Source organism: Myodes glareolus, chromosome 7 (genome assembly GCF_982192425.1).
Source record: "Myodes glareolus chromosome 7, mMyoGla1.1, whole genome shotgun sequence".
Lineage (NCBI taxonomy): Eukaryota > Metazoa > Chordata > Mammalia > Rodentia > Cricetidae > Myodes > Myodes glareolus.
The window spans coordinates 32,587,553-32,614,504 of NC_142032.1; the positions used below are offsets into that span (position 1 = coordinate 32,587,553).

Genomic DNA, 26,952 nt, shown 5'->3' on the forward strand with positions numbered 1-26,952 from the left:
TCTGGGAATCCAGTCAAGGAGAGGGAGGAGGGAATATATGAGCAAGGGAGGTCAAGATCATGAAGGGGAAATCTACAGAGACAGCTGAACCAAGCTCATGGAAACTCATGAACTCTAGACCAACAGCTGTGGAGCCTCTATGGGACTGAACTAGATCCTCTGCATGTGGGAGACAATGGTGAAGCTTGGTCTATCTGAGAGGTCCCTGGCAGTGAGACCTGGAACTATCTCTGGTGCATGAACTAGCTTGTTAGAGGAGGAGCTTGGTCCTGCCTCCACTTAATGTGCCAGGTTTTGTTGGCAGCCCCATGGGAGGCCTTATCCTTTGGGCAAAGTGGACAAGGGTCGGGTCTGCCAGAGGGGAGGTGAAGAGGGGTGTGGGAGAAGGGATAGGAGGGAGAACCATGGTTGGAATGTAAAATAAAATTAAAATAATAATACAAAATAATAAAAAAAGGAAAACCAGAAGTGATTCAAAATGAATAATGAAAGGAAAAGTAAACAACAGCAGTAATTAAAAAGAAAATACAAGAAAAAACAATTTGAATCACCAAGTTCTACCCACAGAAATCACAGGAGTTACAGGTACAGGCTGCCATTCCCAGCATTTTGATGTGGTCTCTAAGGACGGAACTCAGGTATTAGGCTTACAAGAGCATGGGAGGCAGACAGGGAGATTTCTGACCAGCAAGTGGCACTGATCCTGTAGCAGAAGATACAACGGAGGGGTAAGTGTGCTCCTGACCCGCCACACAAGCCCGGTAAGGGAACACACAATTTTCCCGCCATCCTTACCTCCCTGGGTATTCCGAAGGGTCGGCTTCCCCCAGCTAAACCCTCTCTCCTCCTACCCCATCCCTGCTTTCAGCCAGGAACCCCTTCCCTTCCTCTCTCCCTTCTTCGGGGCATAAAATCCTCCAACCCAGCCTGTGTGGGCGCCGCTGGGACAGGGTGGTGAGTGCAAACGGGCAGGAGAAAGTTCCTTTGTTTTAATAGCCTGCCTGCAGCAAAATAGGACTGCAGGCAAGGAGATTCCTGGCCAGCAAGGGGCACCGATCCTGTAGCAGAAGACCCAGTGGAGGGAAGAGACATTGGAGAGCATCTGAAGGAAGAGATGGGCAAGTGCCAAGGCAAGAATTCCTCCAACAATCTGAAAAACAACATGAAAACACCAGATCCCAGTGATTTTACTACAGAAGGATTTGAACACCCTATTCCGGAAGAAGTGGAAAACAGTGTCATTATGAAAGCAATAGAGTCTCTTAAACAGGGTATGAATAACTCACTTAAAGAAATAGAAGAGAAATATAACAAAAAGATTGAAGAAATGAGTAAAGAAATTGAAGAGAAATATAACAAAAAAGTTTGAAGAAATGAGTAAATTCGTAAACGATACCATGGGAAACCAAGAAAAAACAATCAAACAGGTAATGGAATCAGTTCAAGAATTGAAAACTGAAATGGAGGCAGTGAAGAAAACACAAACCTAGGGCCGGCTGGATATGGAAAATCTAGGTAAACAAACAGAGACTTCAGGAACAAGCATAACCAATAGAATACAAGAGATGGAAGAACGAATCTCAGATTATGAAGACACCATAGAGAAAATAAACGCTCTGACCAAAGAAACCAGCAAATCCAACAAATTCTCATCACAAAACATTCAGGAAATCTGGGACATGATAAAAAAACCAAATCTAAGAATAATAGGGGTAGAAGAAGGAGAAGAATTGCAGATCAAAGGTCCAGAAAATATATTCAACAAAATTATAGAAGAAAACTTTCCCAACCTAAAGAACGATATTCCTATGAAGGTTCAAGAAGCATACAGAACACCGAATAGACTGGATCAGAAAAAAACATCCCCTCGCCATATAATAATCAAAACACAAAGCATTCAGATTAAAGAAAGGATATTAAGAGCTGCAAAGGAAAAAGGTCAAGTAACTTATAAAGGTAAACCTATCAGACTTACACCAGACTTCTCTATGGAAACCATGAAAGCCAGAAGGTCCTGGATAGAGGTACTACAGAAACTAAGAGACCATGGATGCAAGCCCAGACTACTATACCCAGCCAAGCTATGGTTCACTATCAATGGAGAAAACAAAATATTCCAGGATAAAAACAAATTTAAACAATACGTAACTACAAATCCAGCCTTACAGAGAATATTAGAAGGAAAATCACAACCCAAGGAATCCAACATTCCCAACACTCCCTACAATAACTTAGACATCTAGCGACCCTTCACAAGCACAACTCAAAGAAGGAAAGCACATACGCTCTACTACCCCCCCCCCAAAAAAAAGACCGAAGTCAACCACTGGTCATTAATATCACTTAATATCACTGGACTCAATTCACCTATAAAAAGGCACAGACTGAGAGATTGGATACGAAAACAGGATCCAACATTTGCTGTTTACAAGAAACACACCTCAACCACAAAGACAGACACCTACTCAGAGTAAAGGGTTGGGAAAAGGTTTTCCAAGCAAATGGACCTAAGAAACAAGCGGGTGTGGCCATTCTAATATCTAACAAAATCGACTTCAAACTAAAATCAATCAGAAGAGATGGAGATGGACATTTCATACACATAACAGGAACAATTCATCAGGAGGAAGTCTCAATCCTGAATATCTATGCCCCTAATATAAAGACACCCACATTATGTAAAAGAAACACTTCTAGAACTCAAGGCAGTCATCAAACCACACACACTAATAGTAGGAGACTTCAACACACCTCTCTCACCAATGGACAGGTCAATCAGACAGAAACCTAACAGAGAAATAAGAGAATTATTGGAGGTATTGAATCAAATGGACTTAAGAGACATCTATAGAACACTCCACCCAAATAGGAAAGAATATACCTTCTTCTCTGCACCTCATGGAACCTTCTCGAAAATTGACCACATACTCGGTAACAAAGCAAACTTCCACTGATACAAAAAAAAATATTAGTAAGCACCTGTGTCTTGTCAGATGACCATGGATTAAAGTTAGAATTCAACAACAATGCTACCCCCAGGAAGCCAATAAACTCATAGAAGTTGAACAGTCAACTACTAAATCACCCCTGGGTCAAGGAAGAAATAAAGAAAGAAATTAAAGTCTTCCTTGAATTTAATGAAAATAAAGACACAACATACTCAAACCTATGGGACACTATGAAAGCAGTGCTAAGAGGAAAGTTCATAGCACTAAGTGCCCAATTAAAGAAAACGGAGAAAACACACATTGGAAACTTAACAGCACACTTGAAAGTTCTAGAAAAAAGGAAGCTGATTCACCCAGGAGGAGTAGAAGACTGGAAATAATCAAACTGAGGGCTGAAATCAACAAAATAGAAACACAGAAAACAATCCAAAGAATCAATGAAACTAAAAGCTGGTTCTTGGAGAAAATCAACAAGATCGACAAACCCCTAGCCAAACTAATCAAATGGCAGAGAGAGAACATGCAAATTAATAAGATCAGAAATGAAAAGGGGGATATAACCACAGACACAGAGGAAATTCAGAGAGTCATTAGATCTTACTACAAAAGCCTATATGCCACAAAATTGGAAAATGTAAAAAAAACGGACATTTTTTAAGAAAAGTACCATATACCAAAGTTGAACCAAGAACAGGTGAACAATCTAAATAAACCTGTTAGTCGCAAAGAATTAGAAGCTGTTATCAAAAATCTCCCTACCAAAAAAAGCCCAGGACCAGATGATTTCAATGCAGAATTCTACCAGAACTTCCAAGAAGAGCTAATAGCTACACTCCTTAATGTATTCCACAATATAGAAACAGAAGAGTCATTGCCAAACTCCTTTTATGAAGCTTCAGTTACTCTGATACCAAAACCACACAAAGACACAACCAAGAAAGAGAATTATAGGCCAATCTTGTGAGATGCACCCCTTGACCAGCAAGCAGAAGCGACCACGAAATCGAGAATCCTTCCCAAATCACAACTTTATTGGAGCACTTGGTTGAAGGGGGAATGGGGGGGGGAGAGAGAGAGAGAGAGAGAGAGAGAGAGAGAGAGAGAGAGAGAGAGAGAAGTCGAGCGGCAGCTGCTTTTCTAGGGTGGAGAGGCTCGGATACTGATTGGTTAATACCATCTGCTGCAGCCCGGGGGTTTTGGGATAGGCTAGGGAACCAAGGCTCAGTTATGCAAAATACAATCCCAAGGCACTCTGGCCTGTGTGGCAACATCAAAAGGATCAGTTTACCTCCAAGCTGTAGGACCGCTGGCACCATTTCGCCATGGCGATGTGTAAGGGGCCGCCAGGACACAAAGGATAAAGAAGCAGAGAGGGAAATCAGAGAAACATCACCTTTCATGATAGCCACAAATAGCATAAAATATCTTGGGGTAACTCTAACCAAGGAAGTGAAAGACCTATTTGACAAGAACTTTAAGTCTTTGAAGAAAGAAATTGAGGAGGATACCAGAAAATGGAAAGACCTCCCCTGCTCTTGGATTGGGAGAATCAACATAGTAAAAATAGCAATTCTACCAAAAGCAATCTATAGATTCAATGCAATCCCCATCAAAATCCCATCAAACTTCTTCACAGACCTTGAGAGAACAATAATCAAGTTTATATGGCAAAACAAAACACCCAGGATAGCCAAAACAATCTTATACAATAAAGGAACTTCTGGAGGCATTACCATCCCTGACTTCAAACTCTATTACACAGCTACAATATTGAAAACAGCTTGGTATTGGCATAACAACAGAGAAGTCGACCTATGGAATCGAATAGAAGACCCGGATATTAACCCAAAAACCTATGAACACCTAATTTTCAACAAGGGAGCTAAAGGTATACAATGGAAGAAGGATAGCATCTTTAACAAATGGTGCTGGCATAACTGGATGTCAACCTGTAGAAGAATGAAAGTAGATCCATATCTATCACCATGCACAAAACTCAAGTTCAAATGGATTAAAGACATCAACATTAATCTGTCCACTTTGGACCTGATAGAAGAGAAAGTGGGAAGTAGTCTACAAGATATAGGCACAGGAGACCACTTCCTAAGTAGAACCCCACTAGCACAGACAATAAGAGAATCAATGAATAAATGGGACCTCCTGAAACTGAGAAGCTTCTGTAAAGCAAAGGACACCGTCAGTAAGACAAAAAGGCTACCTTCTGACTGGGAGAAGATCTTCACCAACCCCTCATCAGACAAAGGTCTGATCTCCAAAATATACAAAGAACTCAGGAAACTAGACACCAAAACTCTAATTAACCCAATTTAAAAATGGGGTACTGAGCTGAACAGAGAATTCACAACAGATGAACTTCGAATGGCCAAAAGACACTTAAAGTCATGCTCAACCTCCTTAGCGATCAGGGAAATGCAAAACAAAACAACTTTGAGATACCATCTTACACCTGTCAGAATAGCTAAACTCAAAAACACCAATGATAGCCTATGCTGGAGAGGATGTGGAGTGAGGGGAACACTCATCCATTGTTGGTGGGAATGCAAACTTGTGCAGCCACTGTGGAAATCAGTGTGGCGCTTTCTCAGGAAACTAGGAGTCAACCTCCCTCAGGACCCAGCAATTCCACTCTTGGGAATATATCCAAGAGATGCCCTATCATACTACAAAAGTATTTGTTCAACTATGTTCATAGCTGCACTATTTGTAATAGTCAGAACATGGAAACAACCTAGGTGCCCCTCAATAGAAGAATGGTTAAAAAAGGTGTGGACATATACACATTAGAGTTTTACTCAGCGGTAAAAAACAATGACATCTTGAATTTTGCATGCAAATGTATGGAAATAGAAAACGCTTTACTGAATGAGGTAGCCCAGACTCAAAAAGAGGAATATGGTATGTACTCATTCATAAGTGGATTCTAGCCATAGTTAAAGGTCTTTGAGTCAATAATTCGTGATCCTAGAGAAGCTAAATCAGAAGGTGAACCTGAAGAAAATCATGTAGTTATCCTCCTGGATATTAGAAGTAGACAAGATTGCCCGGCAATCTTGGGTGCACGGGGGGTGGGAAGGTGAAAGTAAGGGGAGATGGTTAGGGAGAGGATTGGGGATGGCTTGGGGGAATGGGGGGGGGGAGGGAGGAAGGATGGTTATGGGAGCAGGGAAGTTTATATCTCAACTAAGGGAGCCATTATAGGGTTTGCAAGAGACTTGATTCTGGAGGGGTTCCCAGGCTCAAGGAGAGGTCCCCAGATTGTTCCCTGGGCAGCACAGGAGAGGGTGCCTGAACTGGCCTTGGCCCACAACCATACTGATGAATATTTTGCATGTCACCACAGAACCTACATCTGGCGAAGGATGGAGATAGAGACAGAAACACATATTGGAACAGTGGACTTAACCCCCTAGGTCCAAATGAGAAGCAGAGGGAGGGAGAACGTGAGCAAGGAAGGCAGGATCAGAGGGAACCTTCATCCGACGATGGATGGAGATAGAGACGAAGACCCACACTGGAGTACTGGACTGAGCCCCCAAGGTCCAAATGAAGAGCAGAAGGAGGGAGAACATGAAAAAGGAAGTCAGGGCCGTGAAGGGTGCCGTTCACCCACTGATACAAGGGGACTGATTGAATGAGAGCTCACCAAGGCCAACTGGACTGGGCTGAATGAGCATGTGATCAAACCGGATTCTCTGAATGTGGCTGACATGGGGGCTGACTGAGAAGCCATTGACAATGGCACTGGGTCTTGTTTCATCTGCATGTACTGGCTTTTTGGGATCCTGGTCTGTTTGGATGCTCACCTTCCTGGACCTGGAGGGAGTGGGGAGGAACTTGGATTTCCCACAGGGCAGAAAACCCTGAATGCTCTTGGGGCTGGAGAGGGAGGAGGAGAGGGAGTGGGGGGAGCGGGAGGGTATTGAGAGGAGGGGAGGAAGTGGAAATTCTTATAAATAAATAAATAAGGAAAAAAAAAGAAAATACAAAAAGGGCTAGGATAGGATGACTCAGCAGTAAAGGCATGTTTCTCAAAGCTTAAGGACCTAAGTTCCTTTCATCCAGGATACACATGGAAGAATTCTCACAAGTTTTCCTCCAACCTCTACACACAAGACTCAATAGAAAAGAAAACCTATGCCAAGTGAGGAAATTGAAGAGTGCGAGAACCACCCATGAGCAAGCTATGGTGGCACACACCGGTAATCCTAGCAAGTGGAAGTAAAGGCCAGAAGACTCACACAACCCAGGAGAAAAAAAAAAATTCAATTAAAGTTAAGAAGAAAACTTGGGCAGAAATTTATCTAGAGAAGATATATAAATGCCCAGTTAAATGAAATGTGATCAGTGATGTCAATAGAAAAATATAAATCAAAGTCATATGATATAACTGGAATGGCCATAATAAAAACAAGCATACAAACAAACAAAATAGCTAGCTTTCTAAGGTCTGTTAAAAATCTGTCTTGAGGCCAGGTGGTGGTAGCGCACACCTTTAATCCCAGCATATGGGTGGCAGAGACAGGCTATGAGTTCAAAGCCAGCCTAGTCTACAAGAGCTAGTTCCAGAACAGCCAAGGCAGTTAGACAAAGTAACCCTGTCTGGCCAGGAGGGGGGGGGATATCTTTCTTGAGAGCTTCCCTCCTCACCAGTCTTGCTTCTCTCTCGGGACTCATTTCTGATGTTGCTTTTGACAAAATATTTCCTCAGTAACACTCTGATAATACTCTTCTAGACCCCACCCAAAGCACTTTATCAGCAGCTCATCTGTAGTAATCACCTGGCGAACAGTGCACTTGATATTATTTCAATTAAATTTTCCCCCCTTAAACTGTGAGCTTCATATTGATAAAATTTAAATTTATTTCTTACTATTTATCTTACATATACTTATCACTCAATAAATGTCTTAAATGAGCATATATAAAAAGTACCTAGTCAATAGTACTGTAAGATTCCTTTAGCTACTCAGCATCCCCTTTGCAGTCTTATTTCTCAAATCTTGCCTATTCCAGGTGATTAAGACAGGACATTGGATAAACATGTGATCTTTCTACAAGTAAGATAGATATGTATATTGACAGTTTTAGTTTATTAATGTTAATATGAGTTTTGTATTTTATTAGTCATATACTTTAGAAATAAAACATCTTTGGTTAAGGAACCTTAGCTTTGCCACTCAAAGTACATTGTACATGTGATAGCTACCACATCCATAAATAACATTAGTGCAAATTCTACAGAACCAAGATTTAGTGAAACTCTAGAAGAGAATGGCTGATACTAAGTAAAAACTAACCTTTCAAATGGAAGCTATTGCCAAGCTACATGCAAAGTGTAGCTTGGCAATACAAAAGGATTAAATGTAGATATGCATGCAAAAGATAATATTCTGCCAGGAGTGCTGTGTACACATCTGAAAACAGAGGGAAATTGTTCAAAATCTTCCTACAGGTCTCCAAAAAAGAAAAGAGAAGAAAGCAAAACAAAACCACACACACACACAAACAGAATAAATCACTGCACTCAGGAGACAAAAGTAAAAGAATCACCATGAGTTCAAAGCTGTTACCATTTGAATGTGGATGTTTCCCTATGAAATATCTTAGAAAATGTTACATTTAATAGTTATATTTTCTATATAAACAAACTTTAATGCTATGATATTAACCGTATTAAAATCATCAATATAATAAATAAGCTATGATAATATAAACACATAGCTGACTTTAGAAATATTTTGCATTTTTGGGTATCATATATATTAAATAGTTTCATTAAAGTTCTCAAAAACAAGATTGCCACTACTTATATTTGATAAGTGACTCAATTTGAGACATGTTTTAGAAGGACATCTGTATTTTTAGATAACTTTATTAAGATTTATTATTCTTTAAAATGAAGTTCACTATAATTCTCATGTTTAATTAACAAGAATTCCCTTCTATTCTGACCACATATGAATAATCTTAAGTAGCCAGTGGAGACAATTTAACAATTTTAAAGGCAACCTAAAGACAATAATGTCAGATGCAATTTAGTAAGAGTTTAATTGCTTTTTTCCCTCGTCTTATACACATAAAATAACTGAAGGAAGACAAAAAGCAACTTTGAAAAGTGCCTTTTCCATGTCAGAGAAGAACTGAAATCCAGTTGATTTGAAACCCAATAGCCTCCCCCTTCCACATTTTCAAAAGGTTGTTTGAGTCAAGCTCAAGACACACTTAAGGAAGGCAAAGAATGGAAGTAACTCAATTTGAGAATTCTTTTCTAAATACGTACTTAATATAAATGAAAATATCTATGTTTCTATTATAATGAGCTACTACATACTACTGTCAATAAAGAGCAATGAAAAAATTAAATGTTTCAGTGGGGGAGGGTAGCTCAATTACTGCTCAAATTTGTAGTGGCCTTCAAGAGTGACTAAGCTCCCAATGAACATATAGAAACCAAGACTCAAAATTACAGTATTCTCAAATGTACCACAAAATTATGCAGAAATTTTAAATGAAAAAATTAAGATCACTTTAAAGTCAATCAAATATACTCTGGAGGGCTACGCCAATGATACAGTTAACTGCTAGGACACAAATCCAACACCTTTTGTTTGCACAAATTCTCAGGTGCAGAGATCTCAAATACTACTAAGTGCACTTAAAGAAAACATTAATAGGGCAGATAACATAACGGATATGGGGTAGGGGACAGAAACTTAAAGTGTTCAGTTAATTAGAGTCAGATGTGGTGGTTCAGGTCTATGACTACAGCACTAAGGTGACCATAGACGGAGTGCAGAGACAGCCTAGGCACAGTGAGATTCTGTCACAAAGCAAAGCAAACTAAAACAAAGCAGCCCAGTGTAGTGCAGCTACTTACACAGTGTTTCCTTTCTACAGAGCTTACTTCAGGCCTGTCTCTTTCCAAGCAGACTACTCAAATACTTGTATCTAAAAAACTCTCCTCTTTCTCATAAATGTTTTCCCTGAAATACTAGTATGATTTTTCAGAACATTTGTTCACTTTTATTCATTCATTTATTTTTAACTTTCTTTTCTGTGGTGCTGAGGAATCCCAAGGCTTTGTGCATGTGTGCAGGTGTTCTGCCACTGCACTACCACTGATCTTCAGCCCCCGACAATAACGTGACTTATTTATTACTATCTTAGATCTCTAATATACCAGTTTATAAAAAATGTCTTACAAATTTAGTGGACATATGAAAAATAGTCAATTATGGTAATAAACATGAATTTCCAAATACAAGATGAGCCTGAAATGTGCTGGTCTTGATCTACAGAGTTATGGCTGTCCTAGCCAAGCTTGAGTCTAAGAGCTAGTCTCAAGTTTCAGGGACCTTGGCTTTGGTTCTCCAGGCCCAGTTCTGAAGTTCAGAATGGTGCTTTCTCTATATCACACATTTCATTGGTTGTAGATAATCTGATCTGGTGTCCTTTCTATGGGGAATGACTTGTTGGGCGTTGAATGCAGGGCCTCACACATGCTAAATCATTCTTCATCACTGAGTTATACTTACTATAATTATTTACCAGTATACCCATAATTAATGAAAAGTATTTCTAGATGAAATCATCTTAAATGTGCTTAAATATTCTCCAGTAGAAAATAACTGAAAACAGTTCAAACTGACAGATGAGTCTGTAGGTAGTCATTTTTAATTATTATAACGGAGTAAATGATCTCAAACTATCCAGCCAGAAAGCAAACAAACAAACAAAAAACTGAATAAAATACACACACAAAAAAACTACAGTCATCCGAAGAGCAGGCAGAAGGATGATGATTGCAAGGCCTGCTAGGGCTACAAAGTGAGAACATGTCACAAACAGAAAAAATCAGTTCTCTAGAAAAAGTCAATTTCCAAACTACCATATACAGTGGGAAGACCCAAGTCTAAGTTAAAGAAAGAAGAAAGATTAACATTCAGGGAAACAAATTTGTGAAGCAGAACAACAGAAAGGTTACTGTTACACTGAAAAAGAGCTCTAGAAATCTCTGTTCCCCTTACAATATCGGATATTGAGCTATTCTCAAGAAACACCACACCGAATCAAACAAAGGATAAACTAGTAAGGTTTGGGGTTCCCTAGAGGAGACTTCTAGTTCTGATGAGCTAGAGTAGAGAGATCGTGGAAGACAGTCTAAAGTACAGGCACAATCCATCCTCGTGAAGCATGCCAATAGACTCAAACTAGTCAGCATGTTTTCCAAGTAACCTGTCACCCACGACAAACCTCACCATTCTTTAAAAGAAAACCACAAAACTCTTCAAATGGAAAACACAAAGATCAGATAATCAACAATGTAGTTATCCAAACTAAAATCACTAGATATGTGATATGACCCAGTAACTCTATACATGGGCATTTATATACCCAAGAAATAAAGGACAAATGGAGAGTAGGATGGGATTATAATCTAAAAAAGCAAAATTTACATTTTAAAATCTTTATATGCTTTTTTTAAAAACAAAAAAACTGCTAGTATAAAATTTTAAAGAGTGCTATGGGAATGTATATAGAGGACCAGTGACTTCATGAGTACAAAACAGGACAAGAAAGTTGGGAAGAAACTTTGAAGAATAAAGCAGATGGTTGCTCTTAGTTCAAAAGGAAGGCCAGATAGCTTGCTCACATAAAATGATAGTGGGGGAGCAGGCTACCCGGCGCAAATAACAAACACAGACATTGTGACTTCTACCACAGTCTACATATGAAAAATGAAGGCTTCAAATTCCAGGGAGCTTAAACTTTATTTTGTGGCAACTAGAGAGCAAAAAAAGCTTTTAAGAATCACATTTTTGGGTTTTTGTTTTTGATAAACAATTTAAAGGGTAGATCTCACTATACAGGGAAGACTAGAAGACAAACTAGTTAACAAATGATTCTAGAAGCACTAGAGAAGTATAATTAGTCAAAGAAATTTGATTACTGAACGAATACAGGAGGTGAAGAGAAACAAAGAATCTGTGATTTTCCACTTCATAGGTCTACGTATAGGATTACAGTAACTGCAGTCAAGTTTGGTATAGCATACGAGTTTGGTTCGTCAGGAGACAACAGGTACAGCTTAAACATCATGGATTTGAGGCTGCTACTTAAACACTTAAATTGATTTAATCATAGATGTAAACTTGGCACTCAAGAAATGATCAGATATAGACCTCACCTACTTACAGTGCAGTTAAAGGCAAAGAAAACACAGGGGAAAAAAAAACACCTCTTGAAAACACTAAAGCACTGCGCAACTATTATAATTGACAGTGCTGATTTAAATCCACTGACAAATTTATGGACTAGATGGTAGTAGTCCCACTTATCAGATAAGTAAAATGGAGCTGAAAAAATGTACACACACAGACACACACACAAAACTCACAGCAACACAACTAATCCTAAAACCTAAGGAAAATCATGAGAAAATATATAGGGAGAGGACAAGCAAATTGTATGTTTAAATCATTTAAAGGTAAATTATAAAAGATAATAACAATCTAGGAAAAAGTTAAAAGTACCAAACTAAAGAAGTCTTAGGAGGCAAATTAGGAGGCAATGAAAGATATAAAGGAAATACACACTGGAGACTAAAATGGACTTTTAGACTGTCAGCGGTATGAATGATAAGAGAGTGAGCTGATTCAAGTACATGGTGGTTCTCTAAATAGAAGAGAACTGGATCTATACTTTTTAAATTTAAATTTCTTTTAAAAAGTCATAATGTAGTATTTCATTTTTATAGTTAGCTACACAAAAACATCCCCTCTTACTAATGATAATTTTTTTGTTAGAACCTAAAACTTACATTATTTTCTTACCCCAAAATACCATTCCCCTAAGTGTATGTTGTGTTCCCCTCAAACTCTTTAAGTTCCTTTTACGTGATGCCTTCTCAATGAAGATCCTAAGGATTCAGTTTCAAGCTGTAGTTTCAGTTCTCATTCCCTAACCCTGCTTTATTTGTGTGCATAACATACAATGTATTATAATTATGCAAGCTATAAGTAAAACTGTTTTGCTAACCCCTTCCCTGCCTCTCTCTGTGTGTCTGTCTCTGTCTCTGTCTCTGTCTCTCTCTCTCTCACACACACACACACACACACCCCACTGCTACATCTCTAGCAGCTAGCAGCTTTCAAAGTTCCTGGAGACTTTAAAAAAAAAAACTACAAGTGACCTTTAATTTGGTAATAATAACAATAATTAATAATAACAACAATGTGCAAGGACCTATAAGCTAGGTAGGCATTTAATAATTCTATCAATATTTCGATTTAGATGGCACCTTTGGGATGTGGCTGTGACAAGAGGAGTTTCAGAACTCAGGATTATGTAATAATATTCTATCTCATCCTATTAATAAATGCTAGTACAATCACAATGTACACATTAATGAATGCATGAGATATGCAAAGTTCAAAAGCTAAAAATTATATATGTAAATCTACAGAACAGACATATGCTAAAATCAAACTAAATAGAGATGTTTTGAGACTCTCAAAGATAAACATTTTTAAGACCACTACCACCTAGTCTCTCAAAAACAAGATATCTACTAGAAGGCAGGAAGAAAAATTAGTTGAAATTTTCTCTCTAAAAGCCTAACACCACTGGGCAGTGCTGACACACACTGGGGAGGTAGAGGCGGGCAGATATCTGATTTTGATGCCAGCATGGTCTAGAATGAGTTCTAGGACAGCCAGAGCTACATAGAGAAACCCTGTCTCAAAAAAACAAAAACAAAAACAAAAAAAAAAAAACAAAACCAACCCCAACCAAATAAACAAACAAAAAACAACAACAACAAAAACTAACAGCAATGACTCATTAGCAATAATAAAAAGGTATATTCACATGTCATCAAACTGTTTCAATCAAACGTGGATTTATATGTAATGGTAGTCCTATAAAATTAAATTAGAGTGGAAAAATTCTCATTGCTCAGTGATGCTGTAGCCATTGTCAACAGGAAGCACAACACATTCACTGCACGTTTGTTTGTGACGGTGCTGAAGTTAATATAGACAAGCCTGCCGAGGTGCCAGTTGTATGGAAGTGTAGTCAGAGTTCCTGGTGTTGGCTATCTAAAGATGTCAAAACTGTGCTTATAAAAAATGTAAAGCCGAAGGGTATCTTTTCTATTTTTAGGTATATTCAGATACACAAACATCACTGTACAACGGCACAAATATCACTGCTCAGTTTCGCACAGTAATGTGCTGTACAAATTGGTAACTGAGACTGTGGCAGTTGTAGACCCGCATGCTGTAACACCTACATTCCTGGAGTGTACTCTGTAACACTGAGACAAATGAAGTGCCTTAAGGGTGCACTTCTCAGACACATCCTTGTCTCATGGTGATACAGGACTGTAAATGTATCTTGAGCAAACTTTAGTGTGAATATAACTAATTCTGACCTCTCTTGTCTTCTACATGAGGAATGAGTTAGTGGACATTTCTAGCCCACAACATAGGCGTCTTCTGCCAAAAACAGTGAATTTTTGGAGATAAACTGTTGAAATTAACAATAACAGCTAACCTCAATTTCTTTTCTTTCCAACTAGGACTGCTCACTGACAGCAAACGGGTAAGAAGTTTCACATATCTGATAAAATGTGTTAGAAAGAAAGAGGTAAAGGAGGATAAGTGATTGTTTTAAAAAACATTTTTTTTTACAGAACTATACCTATTTCTGTAATATCAGTTAATTAAACATTCCAAATTTTAGTAATTATTAAATTTTTGCAGAGCTGGTTATCAATTCCAAGGCCTTGTACATGGTAAGCAAGCAGGTTAAAGCACTAAACCCTATCTCTAACTCCAGTGAAGGCTGGACTCAATAAAACGTTTATTAAAAAAAAAGGCTAAATCAGGCATAGTGGGAGGATCATCTGAGTCCACAAGCTCAAGGGCAAGCCTGGGCAATACAACGAAGCCCTACCTCAAAACAAACAACAAACAAACAGAAGTTAACAGTGGTAGAAAGATGATCACAGGAGAATGCTGCTCTCAAGAGTACACTTAAGAGTACATGAGAGTGGTGGCACTGCCTTTAATCCCAGCACTCACTCGGGAGGCAGAGATACAGTGGCATTATATTTCTGTTTTAATAAATAAAGCTTGCCTGAAGATCAGAGGGCAAAGTAGTCATGCTAGTAAGGCATAGGTGGGCATACAAGGAGTGGTGCTACACACCATCAATCCCAAGACTTGGGAAACTGAGGCACCTGGATCTCTGTGAGTTCAAGGCCACCCTGGGCTACCCAAGACAGAATCTGTCTAAAAGAGAATCAGAGCTCACATGAAGGTGATTCCAGCACTTGGGGTCACACGCCTTTAATCCTAAACACTAGGGAGGTGGAGGCATGAGCGGTATGGCTAGGTAGAGAGAGGAATATAAAGGGAAAAAGACAGGAACTCAGTGGAGGGTAGAGATAGAGGTTGATGGATGACCCGTTTGTCTGAGCCTTGGTAAAGGTAGGATCTCTCTAGTGGCTTGTCTGTTTTGCTTTTCTGATTGTCAGGTTTTATTATTTGTGCTACACAGAAGACAGGTGGATCTCTGAGTTCAAGGCCAGCCTGGTCTACAGAGTGAGTTCCAGGACAGCCTGGGCTCTGTTACACAGAGAAACCCTGTCTTGAAAAACCAATAAATGAATGAATGAATGAATGAATGAATAAATAAATAAATAAATAAATATCGATAGCTAGTTCCATACAGTGGGTTCGAGACAGACAGGACTACATAGAGATCCTGGCTCAAACAAAAGAAGCCAAAAACCAAAGAAATTTATAACTACAAAAGAACCCAAAAAAGAGTACATGAGAGCTAATTTGTTGAAATTATTTTCATTATGAAGAAATAAGGAAACCTATTTTAAAATTTCCTAAACTCATATTAAATACAGTTAAGTAAACAAAATTCAAAGTTAGACATTATTTCTAATTTATCCTCAGCAATGTTTCCATCACAGATTTCACTATGAATCTTAAAATGAAAAAGAAAATTAAAGCTTTCACCCTGTCTACATATTGACATATTGGCAAAGATAAAGAGATATTTTAATACAGGGTGGAATTCACAAAGATACAAAAGATAAACAGAATTTTACAGAATAATTGACATTTGAAATGAAAGGAGTTATTTTAAAAAACTGACTTCCTTCATCTACCAGAATGCTAGAAATTTTAGGTGGAAACTACAAAAGATCATGGAGGCATCTGGCCTGTGGGCTCAGGTGGAGTGTAATGGAAAATGACGTGTAGTCTGGGGTTAAGATGCTGTCATGTAATACAGGAAAGCTGAGATGCTCTAGAAATAAGGCTTATTTGATGAACTCCGAAGATGTAGAGAGAAGAAACAAGAGACAGTGCTGCTTCTGTAATTGCAGAAGAGACAATTAACTGCTGGCCTTTATCATGCTGCCTATCTTTGGGACTATTACAAACCTTTCTCATTCGTCCTTGTTTTCTATTCCTTATTCCCCAAGTCTTAAGCAGTAGGAGAATGTAGGATGAGGCACACACAGGGCTGAAGAATGTAGCATCAGAGGCTAAGGAACATGGACTTTGGAACTGTAACACTATGCCTGAACCCTGGCTCTTGTCTGTGACTGCATCGGTGTGTGATAATGGGTGGCTTTTCTGTGCAGCAGTTTGCACAAGTATCTCAAATACATAAGTGTTTCCAATGATACATGTGGTAACACGGCCAAAACCACTTTCCTCACTCTCTTTGAACCATTATATGATCACACCTTCTCAGGTCTTAAAATCATAAACTCCTAACCAAAAGAAAGGGTACTTTAGCTACTATTTGTTTTTTGTTTTACAAATGGTTTCTTCAGAAAACTTACTGAAGTAAGTAATTCTAGAAAGACTGAAGTACACAAATACATAGCAGGCTTACTATAGTCAACAGAACTGTAGTCCAACAATTCATAGACTAGTTAGTTACTACAGGTAACAGTCTAGAAAAGTAAAAAGGTTTTCTGTGTATTTTATTTTAATTTTTTTTTTTTACTTTTAAAACACTTTTGGAGATACTCATACATGAGAACTATGTCAGCATCACTCCTGCTACTCCCTTCCCCCTACCAACTCCTCCCATGGCCCACCCCTTACCAAATTTACAGCCTCTTAACTATTATTGTTACTTATATAAACACACACATGGTATATATACAATGTCCAAAACTGACCACTTAGGGATGGACATTTTCCCCTTTCCAGCAGTCACTGACCACTTGTAGTTACTCATGTAGGGGTAGATCTTATGGAAATTTCCCCATCTACTTTGGCATATCAACTGGTATTGTCATTACTGTTGAGAATTCATGGATGTATTTTCCCTGTCATGTCTAGGGACACTAGCAGCAGACATCCTGGCTGTCCATGATGGTTGTTTGCATTTTCATGTTGATGACTGATGTGGGACGATGCAACCTGTAGGAAGGTGGTCCTGAATGATATAAAAAAACCAACCAACCAACCAACCAACCAACCAACCAACCAACCAGGTTGGCAGGCCATGAGAAGCAAGCCAGTAGAGCAAGCAGCATTCTGAAGCTCTGCCTCAGCTCCTGCCCTGACTCACCTTCATGACGGACTGTAACTGGAACATAAAATGGAAATAAACCTTTTTCTCCCCAAGTTGCTTTTGAGTATGGTGTTTTATCATAACAATAGAAACTCTAAAGATCATATTTCCCTAATTCTATTATATAAAACTTTTCTTAAGCTATTTTAGTTAGAATGAGAACTTTGAAAAGTTCAGTGAAGCTAAATGGGAAATAAGCTAGGCAGAAATTGCTTTATAGAAATGATGAAAAGCCCAAAATGTTACCACCTTCTGTGTGTCAAAGTGTGTAGGTCAGAGGAGCCAATAGCTTAGGCTGGCTAGCCAGCAAGCGCTAGCAAGCTCTGCTTGTTTCAGCTTTCCCAGTCCTGGGATGACAAACACATGCTACCATGCCTAGCACTCTTATGTGGATTCTGGGGGCTGATATTGGGTCTTCACCAACTGAGTCATCTTTCCAGCCTAAAAATGCAGTATCTGATCACACCAGAAGAAACTTATCTATAGGGGTGAAATAATGTGCAAACTAAATGTGAAATCGGGACAACATTATGCTAATACAACTGGTTTACTGTGGCATTTGTCTAATACAAACAATTATAAACAGATCAGTGCAACTAGTAATTGGGACAATCCTGATAGCATTACACTACTTTTCTTTGCATAATTGGGTTTAGTCTTCTTCAGTAAGGTCTTTCAAGTATGAGTATGTGTGGGTATGTGTATGTATGTATGTATGTATGTATGTATGTATATAATTTTAATATATGTTCTATCCATGATTAATATATCTAAGATATAGAATATTTTATACAAACTATATATTTATCATTACCATTTTTACTAATTCTATTATTTTTATTATATTATAAAATATCATTATCAAATATTAAAATTATGCTTATAATTTTAAATTACAAATGCTATGTCCATATTTTAAAGATATATCTTCTAATATACTGGTTTAATATATTATATCATTTATATAATTATGATATATAATTAATGTGTTATTTACATTTAATAATAATGTACAAATAATGTATTTTTATGGCTTTAAAAAATCCTCTTAATTGGCAAGTCTTTCATGTAACATCAAGCAAACTTTTGACACAGGAGTGGTTTGCCCCGAGAAAAAAAGATGTACTTTAAAAGTATATCTATTTATTAAAAAAATAAAGCATGCCATAGAGGAAATGTGCAAAACATAATGGCACAACTTAATGATTTAAAGAGCAAAAGTCCATGTCCCCCAAAGTTTAACCAGGAGGTAATTGTTATCTGTGTGGATTTTTCTCATGTGCATATATACAAACACAGGCAAAAGAACCTCTAAGTGACTAAGAGTTCACCTCTTATCTCTCAGCTCTCTAGTTTTAACAAAATCTAGAGAATATCTGACTTAGAGTATATTAGTAGTAATTCTGAGTGTCTGAGAAAGGATATAACACAACCCTCAGTATTGACTTATTTATTTCCATAGTTTTTAAATTTAAAAAAAAAAGACAGTTTAAAGACTGGTAATTTCTGGAGCATCACTTTAGAAATGCAACTTCTTACTGACTTTAGACAACTCCAAATGACATTCTTTAAAAATAAATATTAAGTTCAGAAAACATGCCTTGGAAGAATGGAAGCCAAGAAACTTACTTGGGATACACTGGTTCATAAAGGTATTTGTCCCCTCTTGAAGATGTAATATGAAAAAACAAGATGTAGCCATTTGCTGTCTGAAAGAGAAATTGTATTAACCATGCATTAGAATGTTATAACTGTCACTCTAGGCTATTATTGTACATACCACAACTATAAAAAGAAATCTTTATCTTTGCAGAATTATAGTCGCTTTATATATGCAAAATGACTTTTAATATAATCTACAATAAAATATGTTTAGTAAATTTTAAGAATATTTTATGAACTATGCAACTGAAATCAATAGTTTGTGGAATATTAAGGACATGGACATTCTAATACAATTTATTACTCAGCAGATGAGTACTGTGAAAAATGCACAGCACTTTCTGAACTCTACAAAAGTGGGGCAAATAATTCAAAGTTTAAAAAGCAAGACTACCAAATAATAAAAGTATAAAATTCCTGATTGTATCCAAGTAAACTTTATCATTTACTTCAAAACAGCATAATTTATATAATTAAATTTCTTCCTATAAAATATATTGTGAGACACCAGGAAAAAGAGCAAATCTTAAAATTTCAAAATCTAAACATCAGCTAAGTAAAGTCAATCCCTAATTATCAAAATATAAACATATGAAGTTCAAATCTGAACATCTAAATATCCAAAGTAACTAAATATTATGTAACCCTACCAGAAACAGATGCTGGGCAAAACTTTACCTGATAAGCCACAGTCATGTGGCGATAAAGGATTAATATAGATGGATTAACCTAAGATACAAGAGTTACCCAGAAATATGCTTAAGCTATTGGCCAAACAGTATTGCAAATAATATGATTTCTGGGTGATTATTTTGGGGCTGAGTTGTCAGGAATTGTGGGAGTTCCCTCTGTGTATTGTGATTAATATTAATGATTAAAGAAACTGCAGTGGCCTGTTGATAGGGCAGAACATAGGTAGGCAGAGAAAACTGGACTGAATGCTGGGAGAAGAAAGGCAGAGAGAGGGACACCATGGAGCCACCAGAGACAGACACTGTAAATTTTGCCCAGTAAGCCACAGCCTCGTGGCAATACATAGATTAATAGAGATGGGTTAAATTAATATGTAAGAATTAGCCAATAAGAAGCTAGAGCTAATGGGCCAAGCAGTGATTTAATTAATAGAGTTTCTGTTTGATTATTTTGAGTGTAAGCTAGCTGAGTGGCTGGGAAGAACAAGTAGCCCCTCCCTCCAACAGATTGGCGCCACATGGTGAACTAAATCCACTTAAAAACCTGAGAGAGCTTAATTCTAGACACAAAAATACAGTTTAACACAGCTTCTTGCTGTTTGCTGGCAGTGTGCACAGTTCCTTTAAGACAGGTTTTCCTGACTCAGCCATGGGTTGGGGGGGGGGGGAGAAAAGAAAGAAAAGAAAAGAAAAAAAAGCCATACCATTTTAAAATGTCTGCTTGCTGGGCTGTCCTGCCAGTGCAAACTCTAGTTCTTTCAGGCAGGAGTTCTAGCTACAGAGCATTTGAGTGGGGTTTGTGAGCAGACTGCTGCAGCTTGCTTAATGACAACATGGACCGACTGTGTGCCTAGAGATGGGGCACTGTGCACGTTCTCAGAGGCAGTGAGCAGTTCCACCATGTAGGACTGTACTGAGCAACTGTGCTGAGTGAGCAGGCAGTACCATATATATCATAGTAATAGCACCATTTAGTTTTAGACTGGGCAGACAAGTAGAAAGCACCATATATATTATTATAAAAGCACAGCTTAAGTTTTAAGAAGTGCTAAGCATTTTAAAAGGCACTCTTAGTACAGATGTGCAATAAGGACAAATCCAGATGTGTCATAGTGTTGGATAAATGTACATAGGCTTAAAAGAAAAAAGAAAAAAGAGTAGAGAGAGTTGAAAAATATGTAAATGGTTTAAAAAGAAAGGAGTAAAGTCTTTAAAGAGACAGTACAGTCATAAATTAAAAAGAGTAAAAACACGAGCCACATAAACATGAAAAATTCACAGAGAATCTGGATTATGTATATTATTATGTTATCTTTAAATTTTTTGACTGTAAATGAGCTAACTACAGAGAGACATTTTATTGTATGGGCTGCTAAACTAAACCAGCATGTATATTATAAAGGTATCACCTACGACAGTGGACTACTTAGGAAGGTCATCCTCAGATCTTTGTACAAGAATCCTAGAAAGGATTCATGCCTTGATAAATTAAGAATCCTCAAAAGTAAGCACAAAGCAAGGCAATCCAAATAACTGCATCCCAGAAAGACTTCCAGGACTGCAAAAGTTCCACACTTAACAAAGTTAAATCACACCACCTAGCATCATCTACACCCAATAAAATGATTACTACATAAAGAGAGAAGTAGGACACTAGCAAACAGAACTCAGAAGAAAACTAACCTAACAAAACAATCCAGAACACAAGTAGCTGAAATGAACACAAAAAGGCATTCATAGTTACAGTATTCTTTTAATTTTTTTTTTAGAATTTTATTTTATGAGCGTTTTGCCTATCTGTACATGTGTGTATTACATGTGTGCCTGGTGCTCACAGAGGTCAGAAGACATAAGATCCCCTGGAACTAGAGCTATTTACAGAAGGCTGTAAGCCACCAAGCAGGTGCTGGGAACCGAACCCAGGTCCTCTATAAGAACAACAGATGCTATTAACCACCAAGCCATCTCCCCAGGCCCCAATTACTTTGTTTATCTTCTAAAGGTTAGAAAAATAAAAAAATATATATATCAAAATATAACTCTGGGGATAAAAACCAAAACATGTGATATTACAAGTACACAACACAGAATCAACAGGCTAGACAGTGAAGAAATAAAATTTGATCATAAAAATCATGGCAAACAATTCACAATGAAATAGGAGTAAAAGGACAGAACAGGAATAATTCAATTTTGAAATTTTATTTGGCCTAATACAAATATACCAAGTCCTCAAATGATGCTAACATTTCTATTAAATTTAATTGAATCTTTATTTCCTTTACTTGATTAAAAAATTACTTTATTTTGCTCAGGTGTTTTTGTTTGGATTGGTGTATATGTGTGCATATACAAGTACCACAACCTATATGTAGAGACCAGAAGACAACCTACGGAAGCTGGTCCTCTCCGTCCACCTAATCCCATGTGGGTACTACGGGTAAAACTCAGGTCATCTTGTTTGGCAGTGATTCTAAGATGTGGTTCTTCACTGACTGTGATTCTAACGGAGTTCTCAAAACCACTCGATGAATCAGAAAGATTGATGAAGTGGATAAAGAAGCTTGCTGTCAACTTTCACAACCACAGTCCACCCCCAAGGCCTACAAATTGTCCTCAGACCTTGGTGTGATAGCAAGTATGAACCCACATTTAAAAACAAAAACAGGCTCTATTTTTCTTAAAGTAGCAAACAAAGTAATGGGCCTCCTAAAACCCCTTCATGTATATATGCATGGTTCTTACTTGTCCCACTTTCCCCATGTCCCTTTCGACTTTCACTGGCCCCTCCTGCAGGATCCCTTCCGACCCAACTGCTCCTCTTCTACTCTGAAGTCACACTTGTCCCATTATTCCTTCTTCTGTCCTTCCCTACTTCCTTAAGATCTTTCCTTCATAGTTCCTTTCACACAGAGACATGTTTAAATCGAGGTTCCACAAATGAGAAGAAACATTTGATTTTATCTTTCTGAGTCTGTATCACGATAACTACTGTAACTTTCTATAGTTCATTTGCAGTGTTCGCAATAAAATACAAACTCTTAGACATTAAAATGCAAGATCACAGACTTACAAATAAAAGCAAAGGGAAAGCAAAGGATCAGGATACTAGAATTAGACAAGAACTTCAAGGTAACATGCTCAAGAAAGGAAAAAAAAAAGACAAGAGAAAAAAATTTTCACTGGAAATTTAAATGTTATATAAAATAGTGTAAATAGATAAAAATTTTAAAGTTAAGTTGAGCAGTGGTGGTGTATGCCTTTAATCTCAGCACTAAGGAGGCAGAGGCAGGTGGATCTATGTTGAGTTTGAGGTCAGCCTGGTCTACAAAGTGATTTTCAGGACAGCCACAGTCAGAGTTATTACAGAGAAACTGTCTCGAAATCCATCTTCCCACCACTGCCAAAATATGAAGTTAAAATAAACACAACTACAACTTAATATCCCAATGGAGATCATATTGAATTTTGCAGACAGGGCAGGTTTGGTAATTTGAGCAATCAATCTGATGAAAATAGCCACTTTAAAGCATAGAAAAAATGAGGGGGAAAGTAGATCAACAGAAAACATGATATGTACGTACACACACACACAGACACACACACACACACACACACACACATACACACACGGTGAACTGCTATCATAAAATTTATTTCTATATTTATAGAGATACACATAAACAATAATAATTAAAGGTAAAAAAAAAGCCAAGAATTTTTGTGTGTGTAATGGAAGGGTTAGAGGGAGAAAAGGGGGAAAATTATGTAATTAAATACTAATTAAAACAAACAAACTAATCAAAAAGCAGAGAAAGAACAAACAAATTAACAAACTCAGAAATGAAAAGGGGGACATAACAATAGGCACTGAGAAAATTCAGAGAATCACTAGGTCTTACTACAAAAACCAGAACTCCACAAAATTGGAAAATGTAAAAGAAATGAACAATTTTTTTTAGATAGATACCATATACCAAAATTAAATCAAGATCAGGTGAGTAATTTAAATAGACATATAAACTGAAAGGAAATAGAAGCTGCCATCAAAAACCTCCCAACCAAAAAAAGCCCAGGGCCAGATGGTTTTAGTGCAGAATTTAACAGAACATCCAAGAAGAGCTAATACCTATATTCCTCAGTTTTCCACATAATAGAAACAGAAGGAACATTGCTAAACTCTTTTTATGAGGCTACAGTTACCCTGATACCAAAACCACACAAAGACTCAACCAAGAAAGAGAATTATAGACCAATCTCACTCATGAACATGCATGCAAAAATTCTCAACAAAATACTGGCAAGCCTAATCGAAGAACACATTTAAAAAAAAAAAATCACCCATCATGATCAAGTAGGCTTTATCCCAGAGATGTAGGGCTGGTTCAACATACGAAAACCTATAGGGTTTTTATAGAAAATTTACCCAGTGTTTAGTTGGATTTCATTTATTTTTCCTTTTTTACTTTTTTGAATAACCAGTAGACTTATTTTGATATAAAAATTCAAATTCCTAAGTTCAGTCGCAGGGCTGGTTCAACATATGAAAATCTATCAGTGTAATCCATCATATAAATAAACAGAAATTTAAAAACCATATGATCATTTCATTAGATGCTGAAAAAGCATTTGACAAAATCCAACAGACCTTCATGAGAAAGGCCTTGAAGAGATCAGGGATACAAGGATTATATCTAAATATAATAAAAGCAATATACAGTAAGCAGACAGTTAACATCAAATTAAATAGAGAAACCCAAAGAGATTCCACTAAAATCAGGAACAAGACAAGGCTGTCTACTCTCTCCACATCTCTTCAACCTAGTTCTTGAAGTTTTAGCAATAGCAATAAGACAACAAAAGGAGATCAAGGGATAAATACTTTCAGCGATGTGACAGAATTAAAAAAAAAACAAAAAACAAAAAAAAACTTAAAAAAAATCAGTAGCCCTCCTTTACAGAAATGATAAAGAAGCTGAGAGGAAAATCAGAGAAACATCACCTTTCACAATAGCCACAAATAACATAAAACATCTTGGGGTAACACTAACAAAGGAAGTTAAAGACCTCTTTGACAAGAACTTTAAATCTTTGAAGAAAGAAACTGAAGAAGATACCAGAAAATGGAAAGATCTCCTATGCTCTTGGATAGGAAGGATCAACATAGTAAAAATGGCAATCCTACCAAAAGCAATCTATAGATTCAATACAATCCCCATCAAAATCCCAACACAATTCTTCACAGACCTTGAAAGAACAATAATCAACTTCAAATGGGAAAAAAAAAACCAGAACAGCCAAAACAATCTTGTACAATAAAGGAACTTCCAGAGGCATTACCATCCCTGACACCAAGCTCTATTACAGAGTTACAGTAATAAAATCATCTTGGTATTGGCATAAAAACAGAGACGTTGACCAATGGAATCAAACTGAAGACCCGGATATTAATCCCCACACCTATGAACACCTAATTTTTGACAAAGAAATTAAAATCATTCAATGGAAAAAAAGAAAGCATCTTCAACAAATGGTGCTGGCATAACTGGAAGTCAACATGTAGAAGAATGAAAATAGATCCATATCTTTCACCATGCATGAAACTCAAGTCCAAATGGATTGAAGGCCTCAATATAAATCTGACCACAGTGAACCTGATAGAAGAGAAAGTGGGAAGTAGCCTTCAACGAACAGGCACAGTAGACCACTTCCTAAATAGCACAGATACTGAGATCAACAATAAATAAATGGGACCTCCTGAAACTGAAAAGCTTCTGTAAAGCAAAGGACAGTCAATAAAACAAAAAGGCAGCCTGCTGAATGGAAAAAGATCTTCACAACCACACATCAGACAAAGGACTGATCTCCAAAATATATAAAGAACTCAAGAAATTAGACAGTAAAATTCTAAATAACCCAATTAAAAAAAATGGGGTACTGAACTAAACAGAGAATTCTCAACAGAAGAATTTCAAATAGCCAAAAGGTACTTAAGGAAATGTTCAACTTCCTTGTTATCAGGGAAATGCAAAACAAAATAACTCTGAGACACCATTTATACCTGTCAGAATGGCTAAGATCAAAAACACTAAAGATAGCTTATGCTGGAGAGGATGTGAAGTAAGGGGAACACTCATCCATTGCTAGTGGGAATGTAAACTTGTACAACCACTTTGGAAATCAGTATGGCATTTTCTCAGAAAATTGGGAATCAACCTACCTCAGGATCCAGTAGTATCACTCTTGGGAATACACCAAAAAGATGCTCAGTCATACTACAAAAACATTTGCTCAACTATGTTCATAGCAGCATTATTTGTAGTAGCCAGAACCTGGAAACAACCTAGATGACCCTCAATCAAAGAATGAATAAAGAAAGTGTGGCACATTTACACATTAGAGTACAACTCAGCAGAAAAAAAATGCAAATGGACAGAATTAGAAAACACTATCCTGAGTGAGGTAACCCAAGTCCAAATATGGTATGTACTCACTCATAAGTGGATACTAGCTATAAACAAAGGACACTGAGCCTATAGTTCAGGCTCCTAGAGAAGTTAAGTAAAAAGGTGAACCCAAAGAAAAACATAATGGACTCACCTGGAGGTTGGAGATAGACAGGGTTGCCTGACAGGATTGGGAGCATGGGAGTGAGGGGGCAGAGAGGCAGAAGATGAGGGGAGAAAGGAAAGGTTGAGGAGAACTCGAGGGAATGGGACGGTCGAGATGGAGGGGGTACAGATATGAGAGTAAAGAGAAAGATATCTTGATTGGGGGAGCAATTATGGGGTTGTCAAGAAGCGTGGCTCTAGAGAAATTCCCAGGAATCCACAAGGATGACCCCAGCTAAGACCCTAGGCAATAGTAGGGAGAGTGCCCAAACTGACATTGCCCTGTCTTAATGGTTATCTTAAATATCACCACAGAACCTTTGTCCAGCAACAAATGGGAACAGAGGCAGAGTCCCACATTGGAGCACTGGACTGAGCTCCCAAGGTCCAGTTGAAGAGTAG

General features: G+C 37.6%; 1 protein-coding gene across 2 annotated transcripts in view; it reads right to left on the reverse strand.

Moving 5' to 3' along the window:
• Positions 1–26,952, reverse strand: part of Ric1 (RIC1 partner of RAB6A GEF complex) — a 104,760-nt gene that overhangs the window by 56,044 nt on the left and 21,764 nt on the right. For both annotated transcript variants that reach the window (XM_085693771.2, XM_085693770.2), the window contains exon 3: positions 19,215–19,294. In XM_085693771.2, the coding sequence (XP_085549897.2) occupies positions 19,215–19,294 (80 nt within the window). The remainder of the gene's footprint in view (positions 1–19,214; positions 19,295–26,952) is intronic.